The sequence below is a fragment of the Mercenaria mercenaria genome, chromosome 17 (assembly GCF_021730395.1).
Source record: "Mercenaria mercenaria strain notata chromosome 17, MADL_Memer_1, whole genome shotgun sequence".
NCBI lineage: Eukaryota > Metazoa > Mollusca > Bivalvia > Venerida > Veneridae > Mercenaria > Mercenaria mercenaria.
Genome location: NC_069377.1, coordinates 47,569,715 through 47,591,405, shown reverse-complemented (window position 1 = coordinate 47,591,405; position 21,691 = coordinate 47,569,715). Strand labels below are relative to the sequence as shown.

Here is a 21,691-nt window from a genome sequence, read left to right as displayed (position 1 = left end):
GAATACTTTGAAAATTCATAAGAAAGCTTTACTCTCAAAAGATGAGCATAAAATCTTCATATCAGTCAAATGATTTTTACTGAGTTATTGCCCTTCGATTATTCAACATATATAGTATACTGTAGCACCATTTCTTGTCAGTAGATTCGTCAGCAACCACTGGCTGGAATACTTTGAAAATTCATAAGAAAGCTTTACTCTCAAGAGATGAGCATAAAATCTTCATATCAGTCAAATGATTTTTACTGAGTTATTGCCCTTCGATTATTCTACATATATTGTATACTGTAGCACCATTTCTTGTCAGTAGATTCGTCAGCAACCACTGGCTGGAATTCAGTGAAAATTCTTTGGAAGCCTTACTCTTAAAAGGAGATATGCATTTTTATATATGTGTTCTGGTTGGATGATTTTCACTGAGTTATTGCTCTATAATGTTTATACAAACTATTGCACGATCCTTGTCTGTCGATTATTTGGCTATACAGCGAAACTTCGGGGAAGCTTCACTCCTAAGAGGAGATGCTCATATCTCCCAACCTACTTGCTGGAAAAAGTCCTTGCAAACTTCACTCCCAAGAGGAGATGCCCGTATCTCCCCACCTACTTGCTGGAAAAAGTCCTTGCAAGCTTCACTCCCAAGAGGAGATGCTGGTATCTCCCCACCTACTTGCTGGAAAAAGTCCTTGCAAGCTTCACTCCCAAGAGGAGATGCTCGTATCTCCCCACCTACTTGCTGGAAAAAGTCCTTGCAAGCTTCACTCCCAAGAGGAGATGCTCGTATCTCCCCACCTACTTGCTGGAAAAAGTCCTTGCAAGCTTCACTCCCAAGAGGAGATGCTGGTATCTCCCCACCTACTTGCTGGAAAAAGTCCTTGCAAACTTCACTCCCAAGAGGAGATGCTGGTATCTCCCCACCTACTTGCTGGAAAAAGTCCTTGCAAGCTTCACTCCCAAGAGGAGATGCTCGTATCTCCCCACCTACTTGCTGGAAAAAGTCCTTGCAAGCTTCACTCCCAAGAGGAGATGCTCGTATCTCCCCACCTACTTGCTGGAAAAAGTCCTTGCAAGCTTCACTCCCAAGAGGAGATGCTCGTATCTCCCCACCTACTTGCTGGAAAAAGTCCTTGCAAGCTTCACTCCCAAGAGGAGATGCTCGTATCTCCCCACCTACTTGCTGGAAAAAGTCCTTGCAAGCTTCACTACTAAGAGGAGTTATGTCAATCAATGAATTCTACTTTTGTGCTTTTAAAATTTAAGGGGAGCATCCATCTGTTTTACCAATATTCTCTTCTAATCTGAAAGACATTTCCAAAAAGTATATAGGTTTGAAGAATTTCATAAAGCTACGCAAGAGCCTCACATCTTACATTAAGCCAACTACGAATTAAGAAACATCTTAACTGGAAGATATGACCTGATGTCCTGGAAAGGAAATTGTAAGAAAAATAGAAGATCCTGTTTGTTCATTTTTAACTTTATTAACCCATCACATATTTTGGGAAATTGGTCATAAAAATAAACATTAAACAATAAACATAAACAATGATCAAAATCAACAATTTAAACCACACTTTACCAACAAATATAGCAAAGTGGAATATATAGCGACCACAGATAGGGATGTAAAATATTTAAAAGATGCCATTAAAATGAATAATCATGTTTTTAATTTCTCTGAAATTCATTTTTAAGAATCTTTAGAGTTAAACTCTACTGGTTAATCAAATATAAATTATATTTGTAAATAAAAAAGAAATAAGTTTTCCACAAAACTATGGAATATTTTGTGTGTTTAGATGACACTGAACGTCTTTTGTGAAATAAACTTGTCTTGCACATTGGTCCTTTCAAACATGGCAAGACAACTTATCTGTTACACACTGTTTGTATTTAAGGAATGTTATTTATCACACATAGCTATTTATCGCTCTGCTATATCCAGTATATTTTCCCATTTGAATATGATTGTCTCATGTCTGACCCTCTGATGTAATACAACCTATAGATTTATTAAAATGCACAAATATAGTAAACTTCTACAGTAAATGCAAAACGCTGCAAAATGTAATAATGCATCTTAAATCCCACATATCAGCCAAGCTGTGTGCATATTTAACATGTATCAATATTTTTAACATCTAAAGGACTTTCTATTTCATTGATGGCTGAAATAGATTAACAGGATTTTTGCATTTGATACATAATTTAGGCATTTTAGTGTGAAGTTTTATGACATAGTTATAACACATCTGTAAATACATTCTTACAGTTAAGGGGTTTATTACATCTGAGGGTCCAACATCTCTCTGACTAGGCATAGAGTCAATATTTATTAAAAAATCTTAGTATTGTATTCATAACACAATATGTCACTTATTGCCATGATCAACAGTGTTTCATTATATCACCCATTCCTTCTTCTTATCCATGAAACACTTTGCATATGATAAACATCAAACTGATCCAGTAAAAAGATTATAAAGAAAATGCTAACAGAACAATACCAGATAACTTGGGTAAAAAGACAACATTGAAAACAGTTTGAAAAAAGATGACATCTGGCACCAAGCCTTTAAAGCTGAGCTTTGAAGCCAGTCTCTGTATGCAGCTCTACCATTGGTCAATTTCAAATTTAAACTCAAAAACAGCCAATCAGATCCTGAACTTTGAGACTGATCTCCCAAATCAGTTTTCCAACTATGAAAGGTTTGGGGAAGATAAAACTGGGTTTAGAAATATAATCTTGTCATTGGTCAGTTTCAAAACTGAGAATAGAATCAACCAATCAGATAGAGAGTTTTGAACTTGATGTCCAAAACTGCTTTATAGCTGATTTGAATTTCTAAAAAAAAAATTCAAAAACATTTAAATTATATTTATTTTCCCCTTAGTAGAATGAATATATTTTAGCACCGGGTAAACACATTAAATTGTATGTTTTGGCAATGGAGAAATGTGAAAGGAAAAACAGTCTCAGTGTAACAGAAAAGTAACTATTGCTTTTGATATGATTTTTTTTTTATATAATCAACTATATGCAAAATACTTTACAAATGTCGCTTCTTTGCGAATATCTGCTTGGACGTTTTTTGTTTTAAAAAATGCCAGATATGCTCATTGTATAAAGGTATATACACGTATTGCCTTAAACAAAAATTTGGCTATTACAAATTTGCAAAAAGCAGAAAAAGGGCGAAAAGGTGCAGTTCAACATTTAAAAGAAGAAAGCTACGTTAGATGCAGTAAAGTAAAGCTGGAATTTAAAGAACTTTAAAAACAATGTTTATATATGAATTAAAGGCCTTTCTTTTAAGCTAAATGTTTACTTTTTCAGATAATTTTTATCATATTTTACGAAAGTACTTCAGTTCAGTTTATAACCTGAATTAGCAATCAACTGACATAAAAATGACTGTTATTATTGTACAATGTATTGGCTGAGTCACTTCGACTGTACAGTAACATTCCAAAATAAAATGCATAAGGAAAGGGACTTGGTGGAAGCATTTGTTAGTAAAGTGGATACCTTTTCACAACAACGGGACTAATGCAGCTCCATACACTAAAACTTGAGCGATAAAACAGTAAAAGGAATAGTTGTAAAACATATAGCCTAAAACGTCATGAACAACATATTTTTTGGCATTTAAAAAGAATAACACAACCTGTTTCTTAAATTCAAAAAGTAACAGATTGACATTTTTTACCTATACACTGCCAGGTACTCTGGATTTCAAATTATATCTGATATGGAGGGTATTATTTGCCTAAGTACAAATTGCTGTATAACATATTTCAGTTGGTAATTACAGTTACATGCCCCTAGATGACATCTATCTTTCATGTGGCTAAACTGAATACTGCAACTTAAAAATTTGAATTACACACAAATTCCGATTTCTTACATCATTGTAAGAAAATTGCTAAATTGTATATTTCTAACTGGTTATTGAAAATTCCATTCACCTAATGATCACATCTTTTAACTTCTGTGTTTCTAAATTGAATGATAGTCAACTAGGCTACTACAAATCAACTAGTTGTTTACAAGTTACTATTACAAATAGTTATATTTCAATTCTAAATGACGCCTATAATACTGAACTACATGCAGCATTAAATTGCACTCTTAATTACATTCTTAATGTGATATTACATTACAAATTACATTCTTTATAACATTCTAAATTACATTCTTTCTGTGACATAAAATGCTTTATCTGACAAGGAATTATGAATGTGACATGAAATTATTAAAATGACATTCATTCATTCCAAATAAAATTCATAATTTGACATGACATTTTTAATGTGACATTACATTCTAAATTGCATTCTTAATTATTTTCTTATTACATTCTTAATGTTTTAATGTGACATGACATTCTTGATATGACATTACTTTCTAAATTACATTCTTAATTACATTCCAAATAACAAATGCGTAAATGCAAACTCAAATTTATGAGTTCGACCCAAAGGGAAGTAAAATGTTGTTATTTAGGTACATTGTGTGATTAGCATTTTAAAATATGTAATAAAGCAACTTGTATAAAAGCGGTTATACCATTCATTATTTACAACGTAATGTCACATTAAGAATGTCATGTCACATTTAGAATGTAATTATGTAATTTAGATAGTTTCGTTAAGCATAATTATTATTATTATTATACCACATTTATATTTTAAATAAGCGATGTTATTTCAGAGTTGCAACATTCAGTTTAGCCACATGGCAGCCTGGGCGCAAGAAGTTTGTAATTACCAATTTGAAATATGTAATACAGCAATTTGTATTGTGGTGGATGATGCTTGCGATAATCTGACGACAAATTCTAAAACTTTATCACAACTTAGCCGCATATTTTTCAAAATGTTCATGTAAGATTACATCCGAACATTAAAACGTGTAAATACATTTCTTGTAAACAACTGGATTTCCATTTTAGATAATTTTCACAAAGCTTAAAATAAAAATGTAATGATGTTTTACATGTACACGTGCACGTACCTGTCTTGAAATCTCATAGTTTCTATCAAACAAAAAAAAACAACAACAACAAAACAAAAACAAACAAACAACAGATGGGCAGAAATCATATATCAATCCACTGTGTTGCCTTTTCAAGGCCCGCAGCGTTGTTCTAGTGGAATACAATAAAATGTATAACTGCTTAAAAGATATCTTTGCTAACGATTAGTCCAAATAATAGGACGTTTAGGGACCGCGTGATAACTTTTGACTGTCGCCGTCCCTTCATCCCTCAGAGGGATGACAACCAAAAAATATCAGATAATTAAATATGTCATCCCGATAAGCCAAATGAGTAAGGCTAGGTAACGATATACCAAAATTCGCTGCTAGGAGAACAGCTGTTTGTTTGTATCAAAAACATATCAAGTATTTTCTCTAAAATAACTACATCTGCGATTGGTGATCATCGAATTAAAATTACTCAATCTCCGAAGAGTAGGAAAAACGCAGTCTGGAGAAATATTGAACATCCGCCAACATGTCTGTCTTATCTGAAAACAAGTTTAATGAACACATGTACATAAACACAATTGTTTCAAAAAGCTAAGTAAACCTTCTCCATTCATGTAAAATAAATCAAATATCACACAAACACTAAAAAATACTACAGTTTTGAAATAACAAAAAGTTAAAAATACATTTTTAAAAATAATTGCTGTTTTTTTTTGTATTGCCATGAACAGTGAAAATTTGTTTTGTCATAAATTTATCAAAAATGGTCCCAAATATTCGGCATTTAAAGACTCTTGCTATTGCTTAATAACGTGCTGCACAAAATGAAATATGTAAATGAAGCTTTTTTTATCTTATCAGTATCTTTGTGATTTTTGGCTTTTGTTTGGCAAGTAGTCAGAATCTGAAACAGATCTCGTAATAGATTTTGATGGCCTAATTATCTCCCTTTAACAAGTAAGGCTTTGTAAAATATGACAGAAATGATTTACGGATAGTGATTCTGCCAAAAGTTTCCATTTTCATAACAGCTACTTTTCTCCAGAATTTAAAATTGAAAATATTGTGTGACTTTGCCTTGTATAGGTGTATAGGATCTTTAAACACCTAAGATGACGCAGCAAAAAAGATGTGTTTCAAATCACTCAGCTTTTTAATATACGTTATACACACAGTGTATAAATGAGTGTGTAATGAATAGGATGACAATGATATGCAGCATGCACGTACTTTTCATTCAAGACTCTCCTTCGGCGGATAGTAGAACACCAACAGTGAAGCAGTGATTGAATAAAATATTAGAATGTCAGCTTAATTTAATAAATAAAACAATTCTGATAATCACATATACATTAAATAAAGTTATCACAATAGTATGGAATGTTGTAAGCTAAAGGGCTAAAATGAGCAAACACGGACTTTCACACAATAAATGAAGTTTATAACAACCATATAACAAAATGCTGTTTAGAAATACTTCAATAAAATAACTTTTAAAAAACCCATGCCTCAATTTTTAAAAAATATGCATAAAAATAACGCTCTAGGGACTTTTGTGCTATACTAAATAATCCTCTATAATTTGTTTTGAGGTACGCTGTCGCTGTCGCCAGTTGTCTTTTCCTATGCAGACACCTTCTCCCCGCCACCATTTCTCTAAATCACGGTAAGCGTGAGATTCTCGGGAAGTCTCGTGCAACATGGCGCACACACGGCACCAAAAATAAGTGTTGATAAAAGTTCCCGTTCCTTTCCAACGGAAATATTCATTATACAGATCATCATTTTGGTCCAATTTGTGCAGATACTGAGCAAGTTGTTCTGGCGATTGGAAATCGTCCACATGTATAAATGAATGAGGCGGGGCGGCACGTGTATAGTCTTCAGGAGCCCCACCCATCACAATTGGAATCACATCATGCCTGAAAAAAAGAGCGCATATTTGGTAAATTCAAATATTTCTTTGTAATTCTGATATTTTGAAACTGGATGCATTGTAAATGGTCTGCACGCACATTAAAATAGTTTGTTTTTAATGGTGCAGCTGAGCTTAAAGCATTTAACAAGTTATATTAGAATATCCTCATAGTCATAAAATCGAAATGAATTGAAAGTTCAAATTCAGAGAGACTCAAGTACTTTGAGAATGGTGAATGTTATGCAGAAAACCTGACATTAATTTATGCAGATGTCCAATAATTGTGTCTTTATTGAGCATTATTTTAAATAGCATGTACCACCAAAGTATAAAAGAGACGAATGCAACATATATTGTATTTACAATCTATATTAAAATGCTGATGTGGGCAGGTTGTCAGTATTTGGGGAAAAGTGAAGGGTACTCGGTACTCTTTGCACGTAAAGTCCACCTACTTTGACCAAACTTTGACAAGCGGCAAACACTTAAATATCTAAATTAAAGTAAGTTATCCATGCAGACAGTACATATTTATCTATTTAAAAGAACCTTCCTTTAAGTTGATGAGCATATATGCACATCATTACATAAATTAACCTTTTAAATAGATGGAATCACAATAGCAGATATATACATTCTTTTTCTTTTCTTCTAGCACTTTTGTTTACGTATTAACATGAACTGAATAGAAAAATTAACTGAAATAATTGGAAAAATAATAAGTCTGTTATATACTTAAAGACAATGTTCAGAGCTAAATACTACACCTAGTCTTTTAAATATTCTATGAATTTACATATTTGTTTCAAATAAATCCGTCTGGCACTTCTCGTGCCAGCCATTTTCAATCCATATTTTAGCTGATTGTGTTACTTCCCTTTCATGCTAAGGTATAGAGGCGCAAATACAAAATATCTTATCACAAATTTGTGACTATTGGCGCTATATTTCATTGCACAAGCGTGAAAATCCTGTTACTTTGCCGAGGGCTTCTGAATCTGCTAAAAATCCCCGACAATACATTTTAAGCAAAGGTGCATTTTTTTACCATCTTCTCCATTCAGTAACGTAACGGTCTTTATCATCCTCCATTTGACTTGAGATACAAGTAAGACAGGTCTCAGAATTTGATAAAATTTTGTGGTGTGTGTGTGGTTGGGGGTGGGGGGGGGGGGGGGGGGGGGGGGGGGGGGAGGTTAACGGCACACCGTCAGACATACTTATAGGTTCTTAGTTTTTGATGGTGAAGGAAGAGTACAGATGCCCCACCGTGCATTATTTCGCGGGCATCCGGATAGAACCACCGACCTTCCGTAAGCCAGCTAGATGGCTTCTTCACATGAAGAATTCGACAACCAAAGCGAGGTTTCGGATCCATAGCGGTGAGGAGTCAGCGACCATAACCGCTTGGATGCGGAGGGCCCGTCTAAAATGGTGGTCATTTTGTGGTAGACTGGGATACTTTCCACTTTTGGATTCTGGTTGATATTCCAATGGAATTGGAAATAATTAAAAGAAAACTTAGGTAAACTGCAAAAGGTCTCTTGATTCAATTCTGGGTAAGCGACTCAGAAAATACTTTTGTAACAACTACCCCACAGTTATTCGGAGTTAAGTCTCGACTGTTATGTAATATAAACTAGTTTTGTTTGAATTTAGGAAAACAATATTATAAAGCAAGTATTTAGTTCGTGTGTGAATATCTTTATTATTGTTGTTAACTTAAAATGGTAATACATGAAATGACAAATATGTTTTCTTTAAGCCAAATGACATTACTAACTAATTTAAACACATTTTTAAGAACGTGCATGTAAAATGCAATTCTGATCCAGTATAAAGATTAAACTATTGCTTACGAGCGGATACATGGTTTATGGATCAATAGAACACGTCGATACAAATAGGAACATTTACAAATTTATACATTACTGTCGTGTGTTGATTGTTTCGACATTATCATTGGTATTAAACATATACATGTACAAATATCCACGTAGTTCAAATAAGCTCAAATAACAACTACATTCAAAGTAAGTGCAGGAAGTAGTATAGTGGTGTCTGGTGATATCGTTTTCTATCATTTCCATTTACATGTTCAATCTGATGAACTGTTGATAGGATCGTTTATTAATGCTTCAATACCTTGTAGTCCGCTCCATTTGCTTAATTTTTTGCATGCATATGAATGTAAATAAAACAAAAACAAATTAAAAGTAATTAACACCGTTACGGTTCAACTCAAAACATTTGCGAATTAGATACTAGTATGTTGTTTTAACCATCTGTCTTCCTGTAAAAGTGTGCAAAACGGAAAAGCGTTTTTTTTTTCACGACTGAAGCATATTTGACCCATTAGCAGCATATCTGACTCATTAGCAGCATATAGGTAATGATCCCATTTTCGGAGTTATGATCCGTGTGGATTCATGTTCCGTTGCGTCGTCCATTAACTATTCTACAAAATGTGCCAGAAGCTACTCAGAGGTAAAGTGGCCTTCATTATAATTATCATTTTCCATGCTATAGCATATGCATGATATGACTCATTGAACTGCTATATATATAGAAGATGTCTTGTGTACAAACAAAAACATACAGCTAGCCTGTTAATGACTTTGTTTTCTTAAGAAAACAAAAGGTAACAGCATAGTAACATTAACATACTTACTGAAGACCCGTGACGAAAAACTTTTCTGTAATATAATCCCTGCAGTTCGAATTCTCAAATGAGAGATAAAATTTGTAGTCTGTATTGAGCATTTCAAAGCACTTTTTGTTCTTTCTAGGGCATTGCATTGAACCACAATGTCCATAAATGTCTACTGATATATATTTCTGTAATTCTTTTGCATATTCCCGACGTGTATTTCTAGCGCCACAGTTTGAAACAAACCACGCCACTTTTTTAGTTTTTCCTGCAGCGTAACTTTTATTTTGTGGAAGAAATTTAACATCTTCGTTATAACGCACGAATTTTTCGTACGGAGCAACAATATCGGAGTCATGCCGATAGGTGGCGGTCCAATTAAAAACTTTACTAAAGGCACTTAATCCTGGAGTGTGGTAAGGCGACTCGAGCATAAATAAAATCCATATTTGATTTAATGGCCTTTCAGTCCAGGGCCTTTGAGGACTAGCATTAAACAGGACAGCATCCGCGGTTTTGGCAGCTGGACGCTGGTCTATTAATTCGCATGCATTCACATTGCACTTTTGGTCTATAAATGTTTGTCGACCCCTTTTAACCTGCCAGCCACCAAATCCTGTGTAAAGTAGAATTTTCTTTAACGGAGGTTCCGTTTCATTCAACCACTTCACCTTATATTTTAATTGATTAACTATTCTATCATCATCGAAAAATTCTTTATCAGGCCACAGAACTGTAGGACTGAGTCTAAGCGACTGTGTGACGTTAACGTGATATGCAGCGGTTACGTTCCTGACGTAAGCCGCTTCTGTAGTGAGATCATGCTTCGTTTTCAAATTCCGCTTGTCTTGGTCTATTGGGTAGTCGACATTCTGCGCCCATTGTCGAGTCCTATCTCCTGGTACCTTTAAAGGTCTGTCGGAGAAATGAAACAACACTAACAACACGAAACACATAATTGACATAGTCCATGTTAACGTTTTCTTGAGATGAAAACGCATTTTCAATGCGAACGTTAAAAATATGTTCCACTATATCTCCATAATATTTAACTTATAAATAAATCTTCATTGATTTATTGAAATATTTGCTGTCATGATCTGGCCTGTTAGTTTATAATACGACAGGTTAGATCGACAATTCTCTATACAATAGTTTGTTAATCCGTTATTTCAATAAGTGGTCCAACTTTATTGTCGTTGCGACGTTTATTTCCATATTTGCACCCGCACTCCTTGGATCAGTTATGTTTGCTTTGATCGGCTTAAAACCTGAAAATACAAAATAAGCATTATGAGAGAAAAATCGTGTTTTAATCGACCAGCAGCACAGGCACTAATCAACTCAACGAACTACAAACTTATTGACTATCACCAACCTAGTTTTAGATAACACTGACAAAAATATAAACGATAAAATATCGCAAAAGAAAAAGAAAACCACCAACATTGTCTGTCTTTGAAGTTTGTTTTTTGTTGTTTTTTTTTGGTTTAACGCCGTTTTTCAACAATATTTCAGTCATGTAACGGCGGGCAGTTAACCTCACCAGTGTTCCTGGATTCTGTACCAGTACAAACCTGTTCTCCGCAAGTAACTGCCAACTTCCCCACATGAATCAGAGGTGGAGGACTAATGATTTCAGACACAATGTCGTTTATCAAATAGTCACGGAGAACATACGCCCCGCCCGAGGATCGAACTCACGACCCCGCGATCCGGAGACCAACGCTCTTACCTACTGAGCTAAGCGGGCGGGGTAAATATGGCACAATAATAAGATTTTCACACATGACGGTAATGAACGTATTCAATATAACACAATTACAATGTATAATTTTTTCTATTTGAAAATATACAAGAAATATGCTTATATCTTATAGTTGTGATATAAGAGACATGGAAACACAATGATACGGATACAGCAAAAATGAAACGAAACGTTTAAATGAGAGACAGACAAAGAAGTCAGTTTGCGTTTTCGTAGAAAGGTGAAAATTTTCATTTGAGCCGCACCATGAGAAAACCAACATAGTGCATTTGCAACCAGCATATATCCATATATTAATATATATATTAACCTTTTCCCGTGCCGAGAACCAAATATCTAAATTTTTACAGGTATACCTTTAAAAGATAATGGGTGCTTCTCATACATTTAAGAGGTTTCCTTCAACTGTTCAAATAACGCGACACTCAACCTCCAGATAACAATATGTAAATACAATGTTCATGTACAAATGTACAATTATCGTGTTGAAATAAATCATATCGACTTGTAAATTCAAATAGTTTATTTTCCTTACTTGTGAGTTGTCACGTTAAAACAGGATCTCATTGAAAGAACGTGACCAACGTTGTACAATATTTCATAAGGGTTTGGTACTGTGAAAGACCAAGTTATACCCTTAGCGCTTAACTCTGTGCCAGATATATAAAACTAGTAGCAATATTAAACTATATATTCCTGAAAAGCTTTAAATACATAGAAACTGCACGGCTAGAAGATACTTGTAAATCCCATAATACAAATCAGCTATATTTTTCGATCCCTTTATGGCACCTTAAGAAAATAAAGCTGTCCGAGTTCTGCTTCAAATGGCGAGGAGTATCTGGGTCTTGTCCCGAAGCAAACTATAAGAAGTTTTGATTTTGTTAATCCAAAAAATGTGTGTGCCTTTTTAGACTACTTTGGTGGATAAAAACGCTCAAGTAGCTGTAAATTGGTTTCTAGTCGCACTGACATAGAGACATTCCAGCTTTAAAATGTTGAGGCATACCATACGTGGCAAATCCGGTATAGGTTCAGGCAAAGGCAAACACTTTCCGCAGACCAGCCAAATGGCTTCCTGTTCCTGGCATGAAATAATTCTACATTCCGTGCGGTGTGTCAAGGGCAACTGATCTGAAGCTAGTATTATACAGTTAAATTTGGTATGTTTTTTTTTTGTTTTGTTTTTTTTTACTTTTGTCAAATTGTCATTTATTTTTATGATTTTACAACGAATTAATGTATGCTTTTTACAGACAGACAGACAGATACTTTTATTTACAATCAGGTTCTACAGCATGTATACATGAGAACAACATGATTTATTATATTAACAAATGTGGGTGTATGTACATAGCAATACTGAAACAAACGTTTACATAGTTTTATATATAAATACATATATGGAGGACAGTTTGTATTTTTTAAGGTTTAGCAGTATATCACAAAACAACAGATTTTTTGAACGAATGAACAGCATCTTGACACACAAGTTATCTGTCCAATACATGTTTTACTGTTCTGTCCCACAGAGTTGGATACTTAAAATATTCTGAATGAGTTGTCCCCCTTTAAATAAGAATGTCATTTGTAAACAAATAAATGTAAACAATCGTCAAAAACGATGTTTTACTTAGTTATGTAAAGTTTAAACACTCGCACGATGTTGCAAATGCATCAAAACGAAGACGTGTAACAGCTTTTAAAAAATGGTGAGTTTTTAAACTTGCTGAACTGTCCAGAAGTGTGGCCCCTTCATGCAGTCCCTTTCCGGAATTCAATACATATATCAGTAAATTGACAATGCCTGTACGAAAAAAGAACCTGTTTTACAGCTCTAAAACGTCTGTAAAAGACCTGTATTTTGAAATTACAACTGTAAAAGACCTGTAAGTGGAAAAATGATCAGAAATACAGTTGAAATTTTCAGGTGTAAAATATGAAGGTCTCAATTTACAGCTGTAAAAAATTTACTGTCGAAAGTCACAGCTGTAAAATGGTCATGTCTCAAAATTACAGCTGTAACATTTTTGGAGAGAAACATGAGTATTGTCAGCCACCTTTAATGCATTTTGGCGGGATATAACTGAAATTCACACAAACATCACATCTTGTAAAATTTTGGAATTTAAAGCGGTATAGAGTAAGTACAGATGTTTAATTATCTATTATAGTTGTAAAAGGACATGTATAAGTACATACATTAACTATTTACTCTATACTGGAAGCCGATAAGTTTAAAAAAAAATAATTACAAGATTGTCATATGTTTTCATGACTGACAAAGAAAGTTTTATAAACAAAATCTGCATATGTAACCTACTTTGTATCCTATTCTTGAATTTTGCTGTTGCTAAACTGTAATCATACCGCATATACTTTACGTACTAGATCATTTATTTTGCCATTTTCATAGTACACGGCTACTAAACGCTAGCGCCACCACCAAATTGTGGTGATAAGGAAATGAGCTATCGACATTTCCGTGGTGCAGCTATCGCCCGATTCTATTTGTTAACACTTGAGTAAAATTTATATTTTATCTTATGTTTTTATTGATAGAACTTTTTTCGAAAATCGGAGAATGTAGTTCCGTGTAACAACACTTTTACTACAGGTTGGCTGTTATTTCATTAAAATATTATGCAAATTGTGGTGTCAGGAGCTTTTCTCCCGAATCTGACTGTGGCACATTTTCATATCGGCCAGTATTCGAACACCATTCCGATGAATAGACACACTGTAAGAACATACCTGCGCATGCAAATGGTGCAGAAATGATAAATAATCATATACGCACACACCATGAATAATAGAATCTCGGGTTAGAAGAACTACACCAGGATTTTTAAAAGTGGTGGCGCTATAACTCTAGTGATGGCGCTATACAGTAGTGGTGGCGCTGTTACGACATTCAATAATACGAACTGCTGACGCGTCCGGAACAAAACAAAAACAATATTTTTTCTAACTGATAGTTTTCCTGCAAATAATTATGTTATTAAAGAAAGAAAAACACGATCATAGTTTATTTACCTTTATGAAACATTCTCTATCCAAGAAAAAATGAATAAAATACTCACAGACCCTTAAATACAAACGTAAGTGTACTTTAAATTCGGGTAAAGAAAAATAGTAGCAATACCTTTATTTCAAACGAAGATTTGTGTCCAGGCAATAATTCGAGGATAGTGTAGAATTTATTTTTATCTTAATATTCTGAATTTACTTCCCTTTGTTTTTTATACGTCTTTTGCATGTCAAAAAGACCTTACTTTCACAATTTTTTCTGAAAAGTGAATACAGTACATTTTCAATTCCAATCGGTTAAATATGATTATCAATAGAGCTAAGTTGTACAATCTGAATCCATATATATGTAGATTATTTTATGTATGTATTTTGTTGAGTAACGTAATTTTATTATAGTGTGGGATAGGTTGATATCATCGATTATTGTAGAAATTTCCGTGGATTGCAGACAGACATTTTCAAAATATTAAAATTGAATATATTAGCCACTAATCATATACAACAGCCCCACCACTACAGTATAGCGCCACCACTTGAGTGATAACGCCACCACTTTCGAAAATAGTCGTGTTTTAACTTTTTACTGTGTTTTTCGTAATTTTTTGGGTTGAAATGGGAATACGTGTAATTCATTTCTACACCATTTGCATGCGCAGGTATGTTCTTACAGTGTGTCTAGTCATCGGAATGGTGTTCGAAGACTGACCGATATGAAAAAATGCCACTGTCAGATTCAGGAGAAAAGCTCCTGGCACCACAATTTGCATAATATTTTAATTAAATAACAGCCAACCTGTAGTAAAAGTGTTGTTACACGGAACTACATTCTCCGATTTTCGAAAAAGTTCTATCAATAAAAACATAAGATAAAATATAAATTTTACTCACGTGTTTACAAATAGAAACGGACGATAGCTGCACCACGGAAATGTCGATAGCTCATTTCCTTATCACCACAATTTGGTGGTGGCGCTAGCGTTTAGTAGCCGTGTAGTAATTGCTACCTTATCTAGAGAATTGCAATTCATCCTAAAACTTTTTGCACCTCTACTTTCGTCCCTTAAAATAATGCCCTCTTTTTCAACACCTATAATATACCTACAGCTGTAACTTTTGGGCATTTTTACAGCTGTAACTTTTTTCATTTTTACAGCTGTAACTTTTTTACAGGTGTAGCTCATTTGCATATTTCGAACTGTTTTACAGTCGTTTGACAGCTGTAAAGTGAAATCTACAGCTGTAAAATCAATGTTGTTATATAAAATCTACAGGTGTAAATTTGGAATAAGCATGACTGTTATTTTGAACAAAAATACAGGTCTTTTACAGCTGTAAAATTTCGTACAGGTGGTTTTGTAGAATAATATAAATGTTTTATACGCCGTTAAATTTTCAGGTAAAACAATGCTTTCTTTCTATGATTTGATGACGTTCGAACTTTTTTCTCCGAAACATGGATCTATACCTTAAATAGGTAATAATTCTAGTTTCTATGTGGTGGACAATACAGTTCACGCGGTACACATTCACAAGTGTGATACTGACCTTGAATTTATCGACTAATTTTAGTGGAAAACCCCATGTGCGGGGGAGTTTACGGTCTAGTTGACATAGGTCAAAATAAGTGAGAATTCTGTGCTCGTTGTGAATGTGTACACGTGGAGCTGTATTGTTTATTCACTAATGTGATTTTTATTTTAATAAGTGTCGTAACAGTTGTTTAATTAAATGAAAATGAATAAAATGGATATACATGTATATTATTCATGGTGGGATAAATATACAACTGCGGTAAGTTATTTCAAAGAGCTATAAAAATAAATGTATTTTATACTTCTTTGGTTATTTCTAAGTGTTATACTAGAATCTATGTGTATAATATTCATTGATACATAGTACATCTTGTTACATATTTGTGGTACTGGAAAATTTCGGGCTACAGCTAAAATATGGTATGACTTCTCCTGAATTAAAAAGCCATAAAGTGACATAAATAGAGATTGTAATATTGCCACATGACGGGCCGGGGGAGAAGCATCTCATTTGCTAGGGCGAAAGCGGAAAAGGGTATACCGTACTTTAGCTGCACCCTTTAAAATATGATCACTTGTTAAAAAAAGACATTATACGTTTAGAAAAAATAGCAACATTTTTCAGTAAAGTTGGGGATGTTGAGTTCATTAAATTTTAGTGCATTTGGTCTATTATGATATTTACTTGGGATCAGTCTTCTCCTAGCCAGACAGAAGAAAGGGCGTTTAAACATATAATGATATTCGTCGGCAATATCATTCTGATTACATAGGATGCATTTTCGTTGATCATGTTCTACAAAGCCATCTTCCAGTTTCAACCGGCAATCTACAATACTAAAGACATTTTAGAAAACATTTAGACAGATTGTCAAAAATTCCTTTGACAATTAGCTCTAGGGTAGGTGCTAAAAGGATTTAATTGTAATCAACACTTTTTAGTAAACATCAATATAAAATATGCTTAGGTGCAATAAAGCTATTTGCACCATTTGCAGCCGCAGGCACTGGCTTTTTAGGTGGTAGTCTGGGACACAAATTTTGTAATACTTTCTATATGCGTTTCATTGGTCCTTATTTGATACACAAGACATAATCATGCGATGTATGATTAAAAAATCTATTCATTAACTGAACTTTAAGGGAAATATTTGGTACCAAAATGGACAGGTAGAGCGGGCGCGATGGTCTAGGGGTAACAGTAACAATGGAGTAATGAGTTCACACCTAACATGCTAAAGAACTATCTATCCTCCAGCTAACATTACTGACTCTTCATATACTGGAAGCTTAAATAGAAAACCATACAAGAAACTTAAACAAAAGTTGACAGAATTTATAATGCACAAATCAAAGCAACATTATTATTTTTATTTATTTATTTTTTTTTTTTTTTTGGATTTAACGTCGAACCGGCACATGATAGGTCATATGGCGACTTTCCAGCTTTAATGGTGGAGGAAGACCTCAGGTGCCCATCCGTGCATTATTTCATCACGAGCTAGCACCTGGGTAGAACCACCGACCTTCCGTAAGCCAGATGGATGGCAACATTAACAACTCGGTATAGGAGAACCCTGAAAGCATCCTAATATGCACGTGCTCGATTTCCGCATATATTTAGCCGACACTAACCTAAGTCAAAGGCCTTTTGACAGTAATGCTGGCTTTGGGTCATTTTTAAAAATATACTATACAGTAACAACCCAAATCAGAAAGTTACATTATTTCTATTTATAATGTATGTATTGAAGACGATGAAAATTAATGACAACTATTCTATTTGATTTATATAGTTTACATTGAATTTTTTCTCGTCTTTTGACTTCATTTATTACATAAAAACAACAACGGCAACAGTTCCGAATTAGTAATATATCCTGGTAATGGATCGAGTTTTGAAGATGTATAAACAATTTCTGAACGCGAGAGTCTGTTACATTGTTAACACATACCCTACATTCCCAACAATCGGTAAACTTATATCTAGTTGACACGTTTAGATTAAATCCGAAAAATACTGAAATATTTTGCTTAACAAACGTTGTACACAATCTAATTATAATAGTTATTCTAATACAACTGCACTGTGCTGTATTAAGAATGTGTAAAAATGTGTAAACGATCCACTTCTAGTTCTGTTATATTTATTTATGTGTATTGTATTTCATAGCATATAAATGTATTTTGAACCATTTTAACAAAAGTTGAGACATACAGGGGAAAGAAGACGATGGCACATGAAATGTGTATGTAATATCCATTACCCTTAATCTGATCAAGTTACTTATACAAAATGGGATGTCGTGTTCTTTATAAAATATATCCATAATTTATTTTGCTAGTTTACCAAGCGAACTCCTTTAAACAACATCTGTTTGATAAAGTCACAAAAATAAATGCCAAACAGACCAGTGGGACGACCTCAACTAATTACTTATTGTGTCGATGTTTTTTTTCTTCTGTTTTTGTTTTTCACTCTACATTTTCAAAAAAAAGTGAACACTTCTATTTAAATATTCTCCCATATTAGACAAAATCTCATTACGAAATCACTCTAGATAGAGAGAAAAAAAATTCACTTAAACTGCTCGTTTTTAGGAATGACAAAACATATTTTTAATATAAAAAATGTCTTAAGAATTTGACTGTATAACTGCAATGAAATGAAATTAAATCGCTTTACAAGCACACACATGTATGACCGGCATTCTTTTGTGTGTTTCTGAATAAAACCGCCGAGCCGATTCGTAACTGACAATGCGGATTACCCGCCTTTGAAATCTGTATTAACTTTATGAATCATAAATGGTTTATAATGGCCGTTTCATAATGATTAAAAGCTAGATTGTATCATCAGATTTTCAGAAAAAAAATCAGAAAGGCTGTTATTAAGATACAGGTACACGAGCGTGTGACATAGGAAATCCTTGCATATAAAGACGTAAATGCACACATTTCGGGACTGCAGACGTACGTGTATGTCTAAATTCGGATATAAATCAGAATCTGACATTGCAACGTACTCGTACCTGCGCAAGTACAAAACGTCAGCTTTTCGGCATACGGGCCGAACGGATACTCTATGAAAGTGCAAAAAAAAAAAAAAAAAAAAAAAAAAAAAAAAAGAGGAAAAACGTCTCTGAACATAGAATAATGTTGTATTGAAGCTTATCAAAATATCTTTATTTCTAAATTTGATTCTTCTTGAAAACAAAAGGTTGTACTCACTTGTATTAATACATTTTAAATTATGCAATCCACGTTTATTTAGTCACGCACTGCAAAAAACACACATAAAATCGATCTTTGCTATCAAATTAAATCTAAAAACGGACGGGTTATAAACGTTAGAAGATATTCAGGTTGTGTATTGCGCGTACCTTTATATAAAGTGTAAATACTTTAAGAGAGATCGAACGTTGACATATTGACAAAAAGACTGCAGGTACCGTCCCGAATCGAATTTCAGCATTAAAACTGAGCTAATGTTTGCGAGCAATCAACTGAACACAAACGCAAATACAGCGCTCGGGTTTTATTTACCAAACTTTAAAGTTTGCATTGATTTAAGAGAGTTCTAAGAGATCTTGTTTATCATACACGCGGACTTTTGACCAGTACTCGTGACTAAGTAGTAAATAAGGAACTTTTCTCTAAAAGTCAGCCGCCCAAATCCCTACCCTATCGAGGTCTGGCTGACAACGATTTTCGTGATCCAGTATGTATGATTAATGCTTAGCACAATTTTACAACTAGAAGAAGAAAAAATCACAGTTACCCTCATACTATAGGAAATAGTGCCATTCGATTCTTCTAGCCACAGACTGCTGACATTGTCCCCTTTTCCTCAAGTAAACTGAAATAAGCGCAAGGTAATGGATGCATTTTTGATGTACAAAATAGTTTACCTATATTTTCCGTAACAAAATATAATGTACAAAATTTAATCCATCAAGTAGACTGTTTTAAGTTAAATCAATACGAAACTGTACGGGTTGCGATGATATCCAGGTATGGCAGTGTTATCACACAACCTTAATTGCGATATACATGTATTGTTGTTAATACTATCTATAATTAGGCCGCGCTGGAAAACTTATTCAGTTATATGGTTGCTGACAAATTTTCACAGAGACTGTTCACTCAAAGAAGTATAAGCTCTTAGGTTCACCTCATGAACTTCTTAAACGAAAATGGAAGGGCGACAACTATGGAAGTAAATGGTATCACAACTACATGAACTATGTCAAAACAACGCTGTTACTTGTCAAAACCCTGATTAACCGCCTATAAATTTGGAGGTGCACAGTAAGCTAAATCTTATCACAATTTTGCAACCTTAAAACCCTTTACTGCTTTCACTACTACATATGAAACGGTAAACTCTTGTCAAAAATGTAGAACCTTTGTGATTCAGATGAATAAATATACAAAGAACCCTTCACTTAAAAGTAATTTACAACAAGCAGGACATTAAATCATATTCAAATCTATCTTATCAATCGTGTGTATTGAATCGGAAGACACAAACTATCCCCTTTCATTGCCAGGGAAAAGAAATTTTTATAAAATGATTTAAATACAATGTAGATCTCTCTTAATATCAAGAAGATCTATCATAATAACAAGAAGATCTATCATATTAACAAGAAGATCTATCATATTAACAAGCAGACCTATCATAATAACAAGAAGATCTATCATAACAACAAGCAGATCTATCATAATAACAAGAAGATCTATCATATTAAAAAGAAGATCTATCATATTAACAAGCAGATCTATCATAACAACAAGAAGATCTATCATAATAACAAGAAGACCTATCATAATAACACGAAGATCTATCATATTAACAAGAAGATCTATCATATTAACAAGCAGATCTATCATAATAACAAGAAGATCTATCATAACAACAAGAAGATCTATCATAATAACAAGAAGACCTATCATAATAACAAGAAGATCTATCATATTAACAAGAAGATCTATCATAATAACAAGAAGATCTATCATAATAACAAGCAGATCTATCATAACAACAAGAAGATCTATCATATTAACAAGAAGATCTATCATAATAACAAGCAGATCTATCATAACAACAAGAAGATCTATCATAATAACAAGAAGACCTATCATAATAACAAGAAGATCTATCATAATAACAAGAAGATCTATCATATTAACAAGAAGATTTATCATAATAACAAGCAGATCTATCATAACAACAAGAAGATCTATCATAATAACAAGAAGACCTATCATAATAACAAGAAGATCTATCATATTAACAAGCAGATCTATCATAATAACAAGAAGATCTATCATAATAACAAGAGGATCTATCATAATAACAAGAAGATCTATCATAACAACAAGAAGATCTATCATGATATAAAGAAGACCTATCATAATAACAAGAAGATCTATCATAATAACAAGAAGATCTATCATAATAACAAGAAGATCTATCATAAAAACAAGAAGATCTATCATAATAACAAGCAGATCTATCATGATATAAAGAAGACCTATCATAATAACAAGAAGATATATCATAATAACAAGAAGATCTATCATAACAACATGAAGATCTATCATAACTACAAGCAGATATATCATAATCACATGGAGATCTACCTTAATAACAAGAAGAGCTATCATAATAACAAGAAGAGCTATCATAATAACTCCACCTCTCAAGTGTTTAGCAACTTAAAATTCATATTTTTGTTGACAACATTATTGAAAATACATACTTGTAATGGATTATTGTCCGTACAAATTT

At 33.5% G+C, this 21,691-nt stretch overlaps 1 protein-coding gene across 11 annotated transcripts in view; it reads right to left on the bottom strand.

Annotated features, from left to right (window-relative positions):
• Positions 1–1,469: 1,469 nt before the first annotated feature.
• The window catches only part of LOC123535747 (glycoprotein 3-alpha-L-fucosyltransferase A-like), a 153,131-nt gene continuing 132,909 nt past the window's right edge, over positions 1,470–21,691 (bottom strand). For 4 of the 11 annotated variants that reach the window (XM_053528078.1, XM_053528079.1, XM_053528080.1 and 1 more), the window contains 3 exons: positions 19,676–19,753; positions 9,583–10,832; positions 1,470–6,915 (listed from right to left, as the gene is read on the bottom strand). In XM_053528078.1, coding sequence (XP_053384053.1) covers positions 6,552–6,915; positions 9,583–10,562 — 1,344 coding nt within the window. In that variant the 5' untranslated portion in view covers positions 10,563–10,832; positions 19,676–19,753 and the 3' untranslated portion in view covers positions 1,470–6,551. Of the gene's footprint in view, positions 6,916–9,582; positions 10,833–17,849; positions 18,386–19,125; positions 19,265–19,675; positions 19,754–19,805; positions 19,917–21,691 lie in introns of those variants that run through there. The other 7 variants (XM_053528081.1, XM_053528086.1, XM_053528085.1 and 4 more) reach the window with 4 other exon arrangements.